The sequence below is a fragment of the Atractosteus spatula genome, chromosome 2, assembly GCF_055471065.1.
Source record: "Atractosteus spatula isolate fAtrSpa1 chromosome 2, fAtrSpa1.hap1, whole genome shotgun sequence".
NCBI classification, from domain to species: domain Eukaryota; kingdom Metazoa; phylum Chordata; class Actinopteri; order Semionotiformes; family Lepisosteidae; genus Atractosteus; species Atractosteus spatula.
Window position 1 is genome coordinate 37,821,518 of NC_142707.1, and position 18,343 is coordinate 37,839,860.

Below are 18,343 nucleotides of genomic sequence, written 5' to 3' on the forward strand. Positions count from 1 at the left end.
TGCTCAAGGTGTCACTTTAACAAAATTAGATCTCCATAGTTCTACAGTATCATTGGAAAGTTGTTGCAGGTTCTTTGCTGCTGTTATTAATAAATTTACAAATTCAATGATTTACTTTTCATAAGAGTAATACAAAGTCATATGAGAGTGCAAAATGTTCATTTTAAATGAGGCTACTCTGAAGAATATCATGGAGGCACAATTTTGAACAAGATGGATATATTAAAATATGTGTTGGCACCATATGTTGGCAATAAGATCTGAAAAATAATGAATGCTATTAATAAATGCATGGGTATTTAGAAAATGTTATCTTTGGATTCATTAAGGCTTATTTAGGGTGAATATGCTATTTAAAATATAATAAGGTTAACAAAGTCAGTCAGACTTAAATTATCATTAAAGTACATTTTGTATAAAACATCTAAAAAACATTTTTTAATAAATTAAGATAAAAATAGACTTGGCTAATGTGAATTGAAGCAGGTTGGCTGGATTGTGTGTACATTTATTGTTTTATTATTGGATGATGTGCCCTTTTAATATTAAAGATTTGATTGATTTGAATCCCAACCATCCCAAAGCACTTCACATGTAAGGGGACAGCAGATCAGTGCTGCACCAACTTTAGGGAGTCCAGAGTGGAAATTAGACAAGACTACTGTTAAAAACTGCTAGGCTTATGAAAAGTGCAAAAGAATCTGTAATGACCAAGAAGTTAGGGCCTTAGTTTAATACCTCTTGCAAATGGGGGACCTTATACTGCACAGTATATAATGCCTCATTATGTTCCCTATAATGAGGAATTTGTTCTAAAAATGTTGTTTTAGAGGCATAACTGCCATCCTTTTGTCCACTAACATTAGAAAGGTTACAAATGAGAGGCCATTCAGCCCATCTGGTAGTTAGTAGTTAATTGATTCAAGAATTTCATCAAGCTGTTTCATGAAAGAAGCCAGGGTTTCAGCATTAACAACATTGCTGGCTTTTCTATACTCCCACAGCCCTTTGAGTAAAGAAGTACTTCATATTCTTTGTTTAAAATGCACTTCCACACAGTTCCACATGTGCCCTTTGCTTCATGAATCATTCTCCATTTTGCAGAAATCTGCTGGATTGACTTTGGCAGTGTTTTTGAGGATTTTTAATATTTGTATCAGGTCCCCTCATAATTGTCTCTTCAAGACAAAATTCCAGGGCAGAGGGCGCAAAATTCCTTAATCCCTAGAGTGTATCTGGTTGCTCTTCTCCTGACTGATTTTAGAGCAGTGATATCTTTTCTGTAATGTGGTGTCTAAAATTGTATACAATTTTACTACCATGTTATACAAGTTTGACATAACATTTTAATTAAATTGTATACTTTTAACTGCTTATGTTACTATTTTGTTTGCTTTTTAAATTGCTCAAATTTCCCTGAATGCCTTCTGCCTGCAAATTGAAAATTAATTTGTCATGAGGAACTTTATTAAAAGCCTTTTTAAACTCAAAATACACTATATCATATGCCATGTGCTTATCCATTACTTTTAAAGCTTGCTCAATGAACTCTAATACTGTAAGTTGGTTAAACAAGACCTACTGTACTTTTCTAAATCCATTTTGACTACTTCAAAGGATATTTTTTCCACATATAGTTGGTGATTCTATAATTGGGTTCTAATAACTTTTTTCCGTCACCGTACATACACAGTAGTAGAAGTCAGATCAATTGGTCACTCTTTTTTTGGATGGGCAGTGTTATTGAGAATTAGCAATTGACCTGTCCATGGATCTTTTGTAACTGTTTAGAAGAGTTGCGTGATTTAAATAGAACATAATTTGTTTCCTTGAGTATGACTGGTAAGAGACCATCAGGCCCTTATAATTTATCAATCCTGAGTGTTTCCAATACCCAAAACTCTTCTGCCTTTCATGTGATTATGCTATTTCATACACAATGACCTTCTGCAGCCTAGGACATGTTGTAGATTTCTTCCTTTGTCAACAACTGAGAAATACTCCATTAAAACAATTAATCACCCATTTGCCTTTCATTGTCTAGAAGTGCACAATTATTGTCCCAGATAACTTTTACTTTATTCTTGATGGTTCTTTTGCTATTGTAGTACTGAAAGAAATTCTTAACTTCTCTCTTAGCCTAATACTTTTTTCCTTTGATTTTAATTCATTGGACTCTTTTTTAATTACGTATATTCTGTTGTCTTTCAATCATTTTATAAAGCACTTTCTTTTCCTTTATATTTTTTCCTAACTGAATTGTTGAACTAGATGGGATGCCAGTTTTTAGGTTTTTTAGTGTTTTTTACTAGTGGGATACATTTGTTCTATGTTTCAAGTAGAATCTATTTCCACTGATTTCATGTACACATATCCAGTTTTAATTCTTTTAAACCATATCTCATTCCTTCAAAGTCTGCATTATGGAAAACGTAAACTTTTTCCTTTAAAATCAGCCAAAACAGCAGCAGTCTGGTTTTCCTTAGAGGGCACCTATTCCACTAATTCTACCATCTAACCTAAAAATTGCATTTGATCATTATTATTTACTGAGAGTATTTATATCTCAGTGTGTGAATATAAATAAATAATTATGTTTCCATAGTTACACTTTAAAAATAAAATCTATAAAACCCTTCATACCTTTAATGTGAGGGGTTTTACAGCCCGATTAAAAAGTGTTTATCCATTAATGTACAATGGCACTCTTGAAAAATGCTGACTACATCAAGTTTATTCACTTTTTTGAAAAAAAGAACTTAAGTCTTAAAATTTCATAGGTTGTAAATTGGATTGTATTTGACTACTCCCATTCCTTTAAAGCATCACAGCATGTCTCCAGCCTACTGTGTACTTCCATGTGGTAGAGCAGACCTGTTGCCAAGGTAATGACCCCGTAGTGTCATCAAAGCTTGTTAAGGTGCATCAGTTCTTTCCTAAGCATGAGTACTGCTTTTTAATACAATGCATTAATTACAGAATAACCCAAAGTTTTGGGAGGTTTTTAATATAGCAAATATTTTATTGGCATTTTACTGTAAATGTCTTTGTATGTCTATATATTCTCTAGATTTTTGTACAGATTCAAACCAATGAAACCTGTCAAGCCTGGAAAATAGTCCAGAGCCATAATCATTAAATCCACACAATTTTTCAGTTGGAATATTGGATTTTTGGCGCCACGTCCAGGGTGTGCCCCGCCTTGCGCTTCATGCTTGCTGGATAGGCTCCGCCTTCCCATGACACCGTATGGCATAAAGTGGTTTAGTAAATGTCATGACCTGACAATACTGGATTTGCATAAGAACAACATCATTTTTGTCTCAAATACTGCTGTTTAGGCAGAACTATATAAAACACATTATATATACAGTATATATTAGATCCCATACATGAATCAAAAATAACTTTATTTGGATTTCTAAAAATGAAAGGTATTTACCTGAAAACATAACATGTCACTACAATGTCTTTGATTAATCATTCAAAGACTGTGAAACTTCCACCAAGACAAATGATAATCAATCAAATAAAAATCAGAGAATGTTCAGAGAAAACCTTAGTTTTTAAGAGGAAGCTTTATATTTTTCTACAGTATCATTCATGCATGACAGCGTTTGATGTATGATGTAAAAATCCAAGGGAAACGTAACAAAAATATTTAACCAAGTCTCAAAAAATGTACTTCCTTTATAAAGTGTATACATTCTCTTGTATACAAAGGAGCAGCTGGTCAGCAGACACTCAATTCAACTTGGGGAGCCAACAGTACTGATTTCACTCATTTCACATTTCCTAGAAATTGGCAACACTTGGTGCACAGGGAGAAATCAATGTTTCAAACCAATGACATGAGAACAGCAGTTTTTTCTTCCATCTTTTAAGTAAGAAGATATTAAACGATAATTACACAAAGAGATATGCTATTCTGCAGCCTGTCTAAGTGTAGTAAATATCTACAAAACAAGTGAGGTTTTGTTTGTGATGGTGCTTGTGTGTTTATGCATTGTGTATCTGCCAAAATATCAAACATTGACTGACCTTTTTTGGCAAGGTTGATATTCGGTTCATATTTCTCTATGAGCAGCTGCACTTGTTCCTGTTTCAGTGGTGGGTAGAGTATTTCATTTAGCCGGGGGTCCCGCTGCTTTGTGTTTATGAATTCTGTCATCTGATCGACAGTAAGGTAAGGCTTGCTTTTGGCGCCACTGAGGAAAAGAGGAAATTAGTAATTAGAAGGTTCCTCACGGAGAACAGGCAGTAATATAAAGATGTCTCTCTGCTGGAAGTACTGCTGTACACAAAAGATTTAAAGTTGTTAGAAAACATGAAAAAAAATCATCCAGTCTCTACAAATGACAACATTTGAGAACAAAAAAAATGGCACCCACCAGTTGTGGTGAAAGTATCAAATGTACCCCTTGTTTCTGAAATTTTAATTTACTGAGAACAGAAAATAAAACTTTGTAATTAAAAATCCTGAAAAACAATACTTCAACAACAATAATAATAATATATTTTCATTTGAAGCTTATAGCACACATGCAATTAACTGAAAGTTATTAAAACATAATAAACACAGAACACATAAGGTCTTTGACATATAACCATGTAGAACATATGAGGTTAGGAAAGCAACCTTTCGACATTCAGAAAAAAACATTTAAAGAACAAATGGAATATAGAGCAAGAACAGGATCTGCACACTCTCTGGCTGGATGAGGTTTTATCTTAGGAGATAAATTGTATACTGCACACAATCCGGTCATGGTAATCTCTCTTTGAGACTCCAGCTTTACTTCCTCTTTCTAAGGCCTTTGGGTTTCAAAGTTCTGGGCTCATTCCCAAATATAATTCTTCCATCTGGTCAATGGCCATAATCTCCCAGGAGCTGACATTGATTTTGCATTTCTTCATTTTTGTTTTTTATAACCATAGATTTAAAAAGCTTCTTCTGTCCTCTCAAATCTTACCCAAGTGATCCTCTTGGGTAAGCTGGGAGAAGTGAACTTTGGGAGCCTACATTCTTGACAACATAATTAACCAATAGATCTGATGGCAGATGATCATTGCTACAGTTTTAGTCATGCCTCCTCAGGAAAGAACACAGATGTACTGTAGGTGCATCCATCTTCTTACTTGATGTGTAAAATGTTTTGTAAAGAAAATTAGTGATATAACTCCTGTCTGGATAAGATGCAAGTGTTTTCTGCATCTTATCCACGTATCAGCTCAGCACAATAATGAAAGAATAATGGCTGCATGGTAGTCGGTCAGTTTACGATAGATGCTATTTTATGATCCAATGTTGGATTTCTTGTCAATACTGGCCTTCTATGAAAGATTACTGCCAAAGTAGAGGAAGTGTGCTACATTCTTCAGACACTAGGCCAGATGTGTGGAGCTTGCTGATGGAGAATTTTGATCTTATAAACTTTGTTACTTATGTTAAGTATTATATTCTCACATGCTTCAGTAAATTTGTTGACAAATGGGTGAAGATCTATTTCTGCCAAGGCACATTCTGCAGCATCCCTGAGTTCAATGACTGTTGTTGGGGTTGTTCTTTGAGGAAGATTTTTTGTATCAAGAAGGAAAAATAGAGGGTACTTCAAAGACATGATGCAGGCACTCACAGCATTCTTACAGATTGCTGTGCAATTTTAACAGAATCAACTGCTTGGAAATGAGCAGAAATTCAGAGTTTGCAGGAGATGCTTCCTCCATTAGATGGAGTACCATGATGTTAAAGTAGAGAAATTACAGTAGCTGCAATGACAATGGAAGACTCCTGCCACATCCAGGCAACCTGTTGAAGATGACTACATCCAAAGGTGTAGAGGCATCATATTTGCTGTCTTTTGAAAGGACTTCAGAGAGGTAAAAAGGGACACTGACAATTGGGTGGACTACTGTCCCAATTTTTAAGTGGGAAGGCTGAAAGGTTTATCACCTGGAACTTTTGAACAGGGTTGCTTCCTAGGTTGTTCCTAGTTTGACCTGATTCACTTGATGCTGGTATTTCAGGGCCCAACATAATTCGTGGAACTGGTTGTTCTGGATCACTTTCTTTTCCTTTTCCCTTGAGAAGACAGTCAGAGAGATCCAAAAAATGCCAACAATGGGGCATTGGCTTGGTGAAACGATACCCACATTACTCAAGGAGATGACAGAATTAATTTTGGAACCATTTCCTGTTACTCTTGACTGCCACAAGCAAACTAGTTGCCATGTTTTTATGTTGCTACTAACCTTTCTGGCTGATTTTGAAAGAAATAGAAATTGGTACCCTCAACTTTAAATACAAAGAACACAAAGCTATTTGTGCATGATCAGTTTCAAAATTCTACTGCTGGACTTGTGCTCATTGTTTGACTTTACTTAGACCAGTAAGTTCAACGTTATTGTATATGAAAATGAAATGATAAAGAGCAACTCACACAGTTCACTGAGAAATGACAGGCTACATCACTGTTTTCCAGGTGGAAGTCATGAGTCCTGTTTGTAAGTCTTCTGATGGCTGAAAAGGCTGATACCTCATCCAAAGATACAATATTATAGACATTGACTGGATCTTGGTATCTAGCGTTTAGTTTCTCCTTTTGTTGTGGCTGGCAAAGGTCTCTTTCATTATGGTGAAGTCCCCTCATGGATAGTCTTTCTCCATCTGATCTTGTGATCTGATCTTTCAAGTGTGGATATTAAGGTGATGCCATGAGTGCAGTTTCACACCCGAAATGCTCTATTGGGTGGCACTGTATTCATAAAAAGTTTAAACTTTCTGGGCTGCTCCCTTCATCCAGTTTCACAGCAATTGTAATGCTCCTCTTGCATAAATTATACAGAGACTTGCCATCATTTGGCTGTTCCATGTTGAGGACTTATCTGAATTGAGCTTTGTGTAGTACCTGCCCCTTGATCTTTCCCCCATGGATGACCCTACTAGAAGTGTTAACTCCAAATGGCATTGCTCTTAGGATCTCAAGTGCTCACAAGTTTCTTTGCCACAGCAAGGTGGTGATCCCTAGAGAAGCGACTTCATATACAGTATGTGACACATTCATTAATGTGTATCAAGGAAAGAATCATATTATTAGAAGTTCAGTGATTGGAAAATCTATAATTTGCCATTTAAATCTTGAAAGTTCACATCTTAGAAAAACATCTACAGTAAGCAGTAAGCAAGTTTACAGGCCAATATACACAGAGAATCAAAGATAATTTTCTGGTTTACTGTAGTTAATTAACTTCTTTGTAAGTCATTACAGTCTTCATGAACACACAGAAATCCCAGATAAAAAGACAGAAAGAGAAGTGCTCAGCTCCTGATCTGCTCAGTTTAACTACATTTCCCATGAACAACTGTAAGGTTCAAATTAAAATCAATAAAAAAACATACATTTAACACGTGTAAGTTCTACAAGCAATTATAAACCACCAAGGCTGAGAAGGACTGCAGGACCCAAAGAAGCAGATTTCTGGGAGATGTAGTTTGTCAGGCAGTTTCCCAATCATTTTTTGAGAAGTGTTGTTTTCTCCTTTCTCCTGTGTTGTTTTGGAATTATCTGTTACTTCCCTGATCGATTATCTTACCTCAAATATGAAAATGTGTTTTTCCTCAAAGGTTTTTGCACATTTTAGAATTCAATGATATTAATACATTTTAATTAATTTGAAATAAATTAGTACTGTTGTCACTTGTTAGTCTTATGACAACTGTGTTATCCTCATGTAAACTATGAAACCTATATAAATGTAATTGTGTAAAATAAATAGTATTTTAGTTACATCTGTTTTGTGACTGTGCAGAACTTATATAGTATATTCTGCCTGTTCTTCTTCCCACAATGGAAAATAAGATTTTTCTAACAACCATATGCAGCTGTGATACATTAACAAGTACCACTTGGCACTTTTACAAAGCAGTGCATTTCTGCATCAGGTTATTTAAAAAAAATAAAAACAGTGAGCAGAGTGCTGCTGTTTATCATGCCACAGTTCTTGTTGCAGTATACCACCTTTTATATTAAAAATGTTACTTCCCACTCTCTATTTTCCCGATATTCCCTAATTTATGATATTAAAAAGAGTTGCTAATGATTGATTTTTGGTCTAAATGACTGAGTCTGACATTAACACTGCACTTAATTTATAATATTCTTTTCCTTTTGTCTCTTCATTATATGGTGTTGTACTTCTTTTTGTTCATTTGATCTGGAACTTAAAACATTGTTTTTTTTCATTGTTTCAAAGTATGGACAACCAAAGGATTTCCTTTTGATACTTTTGTGCTATTATTGAATTATTTGTATATAAAATATTTAAGTATACAGATCCAGCCATTTAAAAAGTGCGAGGTATGCTGCAGTAAATCGCAGTGCACGTTCCGCAAGGAACCGCAAGATAACGCATGATATTTTGAAATAGTGTGAATTATCTTGTAAACTGCCAGGTGGAGCTGGGAAAGCTTAATGTCTCATGTGTAGCATTTGGGGTGTTGCCAGAAAATGCTCAGTTTTGAATCCCGGTCAATGCTGAGGTACAATCTTTTGCCAATTACAGAATTTAAGTTGAATAATTTCTAGACTTTTAATAATTTTAAACTTTGTATTACAGCATGTTAAACATTAAACTAATTAAAAAGAAGGTATATTTTATAACCTTCCACCTTCTTCATACTGTAAATATCTTAATTATGCAAAATACAGTATTTAATTTGGTAACTTACAGTGGTTTGTAGTTTTAACTCTCTTGTTCTAACATTATAAACCTTATATACTGTATTTCATAAAAAGTTAAACATTTTATCCTTTTCTAAGAATACGTACTGTAGTAAGAACACAACTTGCTGTCATTGTAAAAAATAAAAGTTGCACTGATTTAATACCACTTGATAGTAATATCAATATGGAGTCATGTAATTAAGCAGCTAAAATATGTCTGTTGTTTACAATGTTGTGACGAGGTTGTGTGGCTCTGTGGAAATTATTCTGTACACTGAAGAGATATAGAGGAGACACGTTGTGTATCGCCTCTCACACTTGTAAAAACATTCAAATTTTAATGTGATACAGAAGATATTATTAATAATATTAATAATGAATAACCTTGGATGGGCTGTAAGCTCAAAGTATTACTGTAGTCCACATTCTTTGAAAACATCTGCACCAATTTGACTCATTCACCCCTGATTACTTGAAAACGTTTTGCCTACCCTTTTCAGCTATAACTTTGGTGTGTGACTCGCATGCTAGAGGTCGGGGGTTCGAACCCATCTCCCGGGATCGGTTTTCCTTTAACAAATAAACATTTCTTTGAAAAACTAAATGAGTAAATATTATGGACACTATATTGAATTTTTTGGTATTTCTAAATATCACAACATGTTTAAAAGTTAAGTGATTTATTAATTACAACTAATAACTTCAAACTGCTTGTATTATAAAATTGTATTTTGTTCAGGGTGATTTGTCACTGTTTTCACAACGTTCAATTTATGAAACATCTATGTTTGAGACAGGGTGTTCCAGACCTCTGTTTAATTTCTGAAACTCCCTCTGCATTTCCTGTTTCCACACAGATAAGAATAAACTACATATGCAAATCTTTTCAAAAGTGGAAAGATGTTCTGTGCTCAATAGCTTTTTTACGTCAGTATGCTTCATGTTACATCTTTAAGCATATTGGCCACCCCCAGTAAATTTCAAAAGTCACAAAATTATGAAACAGAAGAGCGGCGTAACGGTTGGCTCTGACTTTCCCATCTGTCAGAGTCTCATCCTTCTTTTGACTGAGGGGCAAGTTGGATATCTGGGAAAACTGTACGTGACATTGGCATCTGTGAATTCTGCTATGGCTGTGTAGATGGTGCTTCCCGAGGGGAAAGAGACAGTAGGGACAGCACCAGTCAATTCCTGGGCGAAGGTGAGCAGAGAGGCCGGGATGAAGTATCCTGAGCCGGTGTGCAAGGAGGTGGTGTGTGCTCTGCTGGGGGCAGGCAGTGGAGATACACATTCTGCCAGGTACAGCAACCTGCACAGCAGGGAGAGGCACTTTTCAGGAGATGAAGGTCTGTTTGGAGACAGCTGACCTAGCGTTTGACTGGCGGAACATACTTCCGGAAGAAGAACGTAAAAACTTTTCCAAAATAACCACAATAAGACTTTGATGCTTAAAATGTTTATGAAGAAAGTGGAATACTGTTGTGTATTTTTTATTTAAACAACCACTACCAGCCATATACAGTTTGATAATATATTTTATATTCCTAAATTAATATCGTTTATGATGTTCAGATACGTTATGCTTCACTTATTTTTATCCTCAGCTACCAAAATTTCCCTTTAGTTGTAAAATTCCATGTTAATATTCAATATTAAGCAGATTTAGACATGCACAGTAAAGAGATTAAATGAAGCAACCGTTTCACTAACAACCAATGCACCACAAGTGCCACCTGTCAGTCATTTTGGCCAGCCAATCACATACTGTGGTATTCCTCGCTATTCTGCAAATAATTTTGAGCGATACGGGGTTTAAACACACATTTTGAATGGCTGCTTCTGTAGAACATTGTTATGGCCCTTTTACTATATTGTTCTTGATCAATCTATATTTCTATGTACAGTAGATGTACTACATGTAAAAGTATGCTAAATACTCTGTGTATTTCTGATTAAAATATTAACATTACATTTAATGTTTATTATAATTCTTTTAAGAGTAAAATACATATGATCGGCTGACTCATATGTTTTAACGTACAGTACCTTCCTTAATACCTTGCTGGAGAGCCATACTTCATGACCTTAGTTTAGACAGAATCATGGATCACTGCAAGTGCTTTGTTATAAATAGCAAGAATAATTGCTATTCTATCAGTGCAGCTCACAGGACTGACTCTGGCCTTTCCCACCACCTCTCTAAATTGAAATGGACTTGAATCTTAAAAGTTTCTGTCAAATACAATTGTAAATCTCTGTAGTCTGTGTAGTTATATATATTTTCCACATTTGGTTGTCATCTAGTTTGCAATCATGACACTTTCAGATAGGACTTTAGTGCAGAATTTACACAATCTGTGTGTGATTGTACACTTTGTAAATAACTTATTAAGGATTCTCAGTAAGTGTTCAATCCCTGTTCAGTGACAACCCTAAATAAGTTCCAGCATACCTGAACACCGACATTTCCAATGTCACCTTAGTTTATTTGCATTTTAAGTGGTTGGTCTTTCTTCTTTTGGGTCCCCTCCATGATCCTAGTAATTTTTCATTGTTTCCCTCTCTGCGGGGTCCTCACACTTTACATTTTATTAGGTTTGTGTTTCTGCATTTATTCTGTCTTTACATTGTTTGAACAACATCATTGAACATTAAAATCTTTGACATCTATGAACTGTATTATTTTTCAAAACATTATATGACATTTGCCTGTCTTTTCTGTCTCACAATCAATTTAATTATACATACGTTTGATTTGGATTATACAGATAGTTATTTACAGCATGGTACTCTGTATGCAGACATTCTTACTGCAGTATCTGACTTCAGAAGAAAACATTTTTCATTTATACATCCCATCACTACAGATATTTTTGATAAGAGAGCTGTGCTTAAGAATCTTTGAAAAATAATTTCACTGTGAAAATTTTCCAAATCTGTGAGTCACTGAAATTGTGTTTTTTTATATGAATGTTTTTACTTTAGTTTGCAAAATAAAAAAGGGTATTAATTGAATTATATAGTTAATTTCCAAAACATTTTGAATGATTCCTAATTTTTTGGACGCAACTGCACATTTACCAATATAAAATTAATAATAGCTATTATAGGTTTGAAAAAGAGAAAAAATCCATCTTAGACATAGTTTTGAAATTTGAAAATATAACTGGATATCACAAATTGAGCAAAGCTTGGACTGGAGAAAGTACACAGAATTAAAAATAGAACATACAAAGAATTAAGTAAATAGTCTGTTTTATGATAACATACTGTATATAAATTCATTAATGCAAAAACTAATATAACCACTTATAAATACATTGCTTATTTCACAGCCAGAACGATATATACATATATCACTGTATATGTCATTTTTGTAAGTGAATTGGAAATCACTAAACTCTGTGCTGTACATTGCACTAAGTGAAATCAACAAATTATCACTACCTGTTACTAAACAACATTAGTAAATTAATTTGGGGCTAAGAAAAAAATAATTAATGTTTTGTATTATGCTGTATTACATACAATTATTTTTGTTACTGCTTTATAAATTCATTCTGAGTTTCTCTTCATTTTTTATTCATCCTCTCAGTTTATTCATATACTGTACTTCAAATCATCACCAGCATCTATTTGTTAAGCCTCACTTTCTTATTAGATAAAGAGCTTTTAATATATGTAAGTTTGTTGTGAAACTTTTTTTTTCTTAATGGGAACAAGTAATGCTTTGTTTAGCTGAGTTGATCGGTTTTCACCTAGTATAAACATTATGGACAAAGGGTCGCATCTGATGTACCATCTATCACATTAATGGCTACAGTGCTGAAATGTATGCACACAGAAACTAAAATTCCGTGGGAACACAGAACAAGTATAATGTGGATTTCAGATGTTATATGGGGTGTTTTTTACAGTGTATAAATAGAGGGTCAACAAAACTCAGCCTTTGAACAGAAGATTTCAACATGCATGAAAGACCTGCGTCCCGTTTGTTCTTGGGTTGTCTGGAGTTTAGTATTTTAAGAACAAAAAAAAAACATACATTGTAATTTGATCAATGTCTTCCAGATGTTTTTTATGATTTATTTGCTTTTTGTTTCGCACATTACATCCATCCATACATCTATTTTGTGGTTGTGTGGGAGCCAAAGCCCATCCCATCAAAGCACAGGGCACAATGCAGGATACACCCTGGATGGGATGCCAGTCTGTTACAGGGTACACACAGACACAGACATAAACACACATAGGCATAACCACACAGGGGCCAATTTTCCCATCATCCAATTAACCTAAAAGAATATCTTTGGAATGTGGCAGGAAATCGGAGCACCCCGAGGAAATCCACATGAACATCTGCAAAATGTACAAACTCCACGCAGTTAACGCCCTGGGAATTGAAATGCCTCTAATATAAAATACCTCCAACTTGTAACCAGAGGTAGCAGGATTGTAAAAATGGAGACATCATCTCTCATATAACCAACTCTGCAGTACAATGAATCGTGATATAGCAATCACATTTCCCAGACTGGCAAGCAATTAGAGCAATCTGTGTTTCCCTTTTAGATATTTTCTTAATTTTACTAGGGTGCCAAGTAAAGAAAGGTTGTATATTGAATCACTTTTTCAAGGTATCCTTACTATTCTGAAAAAATGTGGTCAATTTCCGGTCGAGGGCATATGTTGTTTAAGAAAACTCGGTATACATCAGGTGTGAAGTCCTCTTGAGGAATGGAGTCATTCTGTAAAACAAGACATGAGAAAGATCTGATGAAAGCAACATTAATCATTATACCATTATGCCTATAGTAAACTGTTCTCATTTAACGTTCATTCTCTAAAAATATAATAAAGCAGTAGGCTCCACAGCTGAAACGGTGTGTTTTCTTTCTTCTCTTTTCAGCATGGAATAAACCTATTACCTGTTCCTTAATCAAATCAAATCAATTACTGTGGTATATACTGTATGCAAAAAAAAATGCAAATATTTTCTTTCTGTCCTCTAAATCTATTCCTTAAACAAAGTTGCTATAGTTAGGTCAGCTGTGTTTAAGAAATCCACTTTGCTCTGAATTACTACAAGTATAATGCACAAAATTGTATACTTTAAAAATCATTAATAGGTTAAAAAGGTACGCTTGGGGTAAATTTTGTGTTTTCAGAAAGCTGGTATAACTTAATGCAAATATACTTCAAACGATTGCATAATCTGCACAAATGTCTACACATCTCCTTTAGGCGTCGTCTATACAAAGGAATAAGCATCATGATGATTCACTCCTAATTAATTGTACTATAATCTCTTTGAAACCTCCAAAAACAGACAATAGACTCCATTTCCTTATTAATTACTTTCCTTGTGAGTTTCGTTCTTACAAGTCTTTGGTCTAGAAAGTTTACTAATTGGTAACAATTCCTCCAAGGATTGTCCAAACATATTGCAATGAAAAACTTATCAATGTATTCCTTCTCCTGTGACTGCAGGCTTCTCAAGTGATTTCACTTTTGTTATTATTTTCTGTGCATTGGAGTCCTCATGTTACCTCGTAGACGTTCCGTCTTCTCAGTGCATCGATGCATCACACATTTGTGCATTTGTGTCAGAGAAAATAATAACTATTCCTCGTTCAAATACATTCAGGTGAATAAAATGTTTCAGGATCAATTTGGTTGCAATCTTCCTGAAGTATTCAAAATGTTAAATTGAACAATAGGGAAGTAGCTCTTGGAGAAATGACAAAACAGAAATTCCATATTTGGCTTACAATGTTTCAATTCAATCTGAAAATAGACAATTTCAAAAGTCAATGAATACAAACCAACAGGGTTGGATGATAAAAAAGGTGTGTGGGTTGTCATCCATAACTAGACACAAGGGAGCTGTATATAAAGTAATTTAAGTGATTGGTACTTACATTTTGCCATATTACAATACAATAATATAAATGAACAAATGTCAGCCTGCAGCATGCTGCCTGGCAGGCTTTTGGCCAGCATGGATATATACAGTACCTGTAGGCCATCATTAGCTTAAACTTAGTAAAAGTCAACAAAAGATGCATGGACGTAGTATCCTGTTAGACATACTGTACACTCATAAGGATTTTTGCATTCATAAAGGTTTCTCCTATGTAGATTTGTGCAATTAAAATCATTAGTATATCATTACCACATTTAAGCAACTTATTCAGAGCATATAAAAAGCTGTTTTTTTATCAGAAGGTACACCTGAAAATAACGGAAGCTCAATAATTGTGTACACAGGCACCAATGACTTTAAAAAACTGGGGAGAAATATAACAGAGGCAGAATGTGGAAGCATGTTATTAGAGAATATAATCTAGTCTAAAACATTTCATACAATATTATGTAAATTATAATAATACTCTGGGTACTGATGTCCTCGGGCTCTGGACTTTACTTCGTCCCTCCTTTGGTAAAGGCACGTTTCACTGTGTATAAGGAGTACCTCAGTGTTCAGATACACCACTCTTGTTTTTTTTACAAAAACGATCTTATCTCATTACATCTGCTTCTCAGCTGTATAAACATACATAAAAAACATACAGAAAAATATTCATAACTTACAGTTAAAACAGTTTTTTTGTGCTGGATTGAAGATCTGAATGTCACAGATGAAGCTGTTTCCTGGGACAGTATTTGGGATAATATAAATTCTGTCTCCAAAACTCTTTGCCACTTAATGATCCACTTATTTTTTTCTGTACAGAGTATGTTTGAATTCTCGTACACAACATTGTTTGAAAGTAGTTCCAAATTACCACTGCATGCTCTGTCCAGGGGTCACTGTGGGCACTTTTATATATGGTATATTTTGATCCACAGTTGGTAAGAGTCTGAAAAGAGGTAGTATCTTCTTTGTCCGTTTTTCCAATATAGGGCTAATCACCGTTTTCTGTTAATGCTCTTATTCATGCTTAAAATAATAATCCAGATTTAAATTTTGGCCTCCTGTAACAGCATAGTCTTGTTGCATGGGATTTCTGCATTAATACCAATTTATGCATCCATGAGAAGAGACTTGAAAAGACTGTACCATTGAGAATAAGGGGTGAGAGAGGAGGGTAATTATTTTCTTTCTGTATGGAATTATAGATGATTGTTCACAAAGTTTTTGTGACTGCCATGTGCATGGTTATGCAGTACTTTAATCTGAGCTGTAAATTAATAATTAGATTTGCCCCAGAAATATTACACAAACATATGTGAATTGCAACTACAATAAAAATGTAATTTTAAGTATGAAGATCTGCAAGTCCAGACAAGTTTATGCAACTTTTAAAACCACATTATATTATAAAAGCCTGCAGCCTTATTTTGAGGTATTTAGCAGCAACGAATGAAGAATATTCTCATACAGTATATGTCATCATGCCAGACTTGTACACAATGAATCAGAACAGTCAGAAACGATTATAATAGTACAGTGAGGAGAAAGGCTTTGACAGCCTTTAAATAAAATAATTTAATTGTAATAAAACCCATTGATTAAGCATATAAAGTATAACAGACTCATTCATTGACAGAAAAAGAAAAATGAGATAGTCGGTAAAATGAAATTCATTTAATTCCTTCTGACCTTGCACTCAAACATAAAAGACAATTTGATTGTTGGATGAGGATTTTAGGGAGAATGTTTTTTTTAAATAAGTTCCAATCCAATTATGCATTAACACAAATCTTGTCAGTCGTTCTGGCAGATTGTTTTTGCCAGGCTTTGACTCATTGACTAAGCTCCTCTGACAATACCTTGAGTATTACTAGGTTGTTAAAAATAAATCTTATGAGATACAGGGAATGTTTTAACAGTACTGTAGTGCTTTCAGTGGAAGGAGACTACGTTTGGGCTACAAAAGAGAAAGTGAAATGTCTAAAGTATGTCCTATATGTGTTAAACTTAAAAAGGGATGTTTCTACTGATACAAAAAAGCTCCAGTTAATTAAATATTTTCTTTAATCCTTAAGTCCCTTGGCAGGCCCTGTTTTGGGGTGTTTGAGATAAACATGTAAAAATGTGAAATCATTGTAATTTGTTGATTATTGTACTGGTGATCTACAACAGTATTTCTCAATCTTTTCCAACCAACAACAGACTTACATAAATGTAAAAACTTTGTGGCACACCACCCCCCTCCCCTCACATACATACATGTGACATACATATAAATAAACACATAAATAAAACTTAAATGAGTTTAGTGAATATGCCTTGAAGTGCATGTTTGTCATATCTGGCAGGAATTGATGCCGGCCGAACGCAGAGCTCATGTTCATCCACTCTCCATCTCTGCCATCATACCAACATGTTAAAAACATACTCTTTCCTTTTATTTGGTGACATTTGATGTGGACTTAAACTGACCAACTGAAATAATCAACCTTGAAATTTCAGTCAGCTACTGTTATTTACTTCATTGTTTTCCACTTTTGTCCATTAACTTCTATCTCTCTTAATTCAACCCTGTCATCCAAATTATTATGCGAATGATTTCCATCTAGGTTACTGGGGAAATTCAGCTTCCTAGCAATATCTCTTTAAACGTGCTTTCAGCCAATTACTGTATGTTTCCCAATTAAAAACATTAAATGTTTTCCAAATATGAAACAAGGCAAACCGCTTCTCACTTACACTCACAAGCACCGTTAGTACTATAAGCCCCACAAACAGGATTGACAGGAGTTGCTGATCACTATTCTCAGAGCCGAAAGAATCCCAAAGCTATTCTACATTTTAACAATTAATACACATTTACCCATCACAAAGTTAATTTGCTCCTTGAAAACTCTTCATAAGATTACATTTCACTTAAGAGAATTTCCCATTACTTTACAGATCCAGACATTCAAAAAACGTGCAAGGTATGCTGTGCTAAAACGTGGTGGACGTTCAGCAACGAACTGAAAAGTACCACATTTTTTTTTAAATAGGGTAAAATACCTTGCAATACCACCAGGTGGAGCTGGGCTTAGCTGAGGTTAATGTCTCATGTGCAGCATTTGGGCTGTTGGAAGAAAATGCCTGGTTTCGAATCTCGGTCAATGCTGAGGGACAATCTTTTGCCTATTACAGAATTTAAACTGTTTAGACTTTTAATAATTTTATATAATAATTAATTATTATTAATATAATTTCCAGAGGACGCTGATTGGACGCAACATAGTGAAGGCTGTGAAAACAACCACAATGCACTTTGTACACACAGCAAGTGTTTTCGTAACTCTAGGAGGTTTCGTGAAAAAGCTACAGGCGTGTCGAAATCATTTTCGAACTTCAAGCTAACTTTACCCCAGTGTGGGCATTGCATTGTTATCTCAATTACCTGCTAATTCATTTTACACCATGGGAAGACAGTAAATTGTGATTGTACTGTATCTGTATGGAATGTGTGTTGTGTTTTCAAAATTAAAGTATTTAAAATGTATAATTAAAAATTTAAAAAAACTTGCAGCTTACTCAAAGATTCTAAGATGATCACGAGGAAGTGTATTGCATATCTAATGGTCTAACAAAAACTACAGTATGCTTAAGAGTTGTTAAACCGGTTTTTATTTTTCGGCACAGCCAGCTAGCTTGCTAGAGCACCACAATTCAC

General features: G+C 34.6%; 1 protein-coding gene across 1 annotated transcript in view; it reads right to left on the reverse strand.

The window, feature by feature from the left end:
* plcb1 (phospholipase C beta 1) overlaps positions 1-18,343 on the reverse strand; it is a 366,687-nt gene that overhangs the window by 105,756 nt on the left and 242,588 nt on the right. Inside the window, exons 8-9 of the mRNA XM_088933143.1 lie at positions 13,371-13,471; positions 4,042-4,208 (exon numbers count right to left, since the gene is read on the reverse strand). Coding sequence (XP_088789269.1) covers positions 4,042-4,208; positions 13,371-13,471 — 268 coding nt within the window. The remainder of the gene's footprint in view (positions 1-4,041; positions 4,209-13,370; positions 13,472-18,343) is intronic.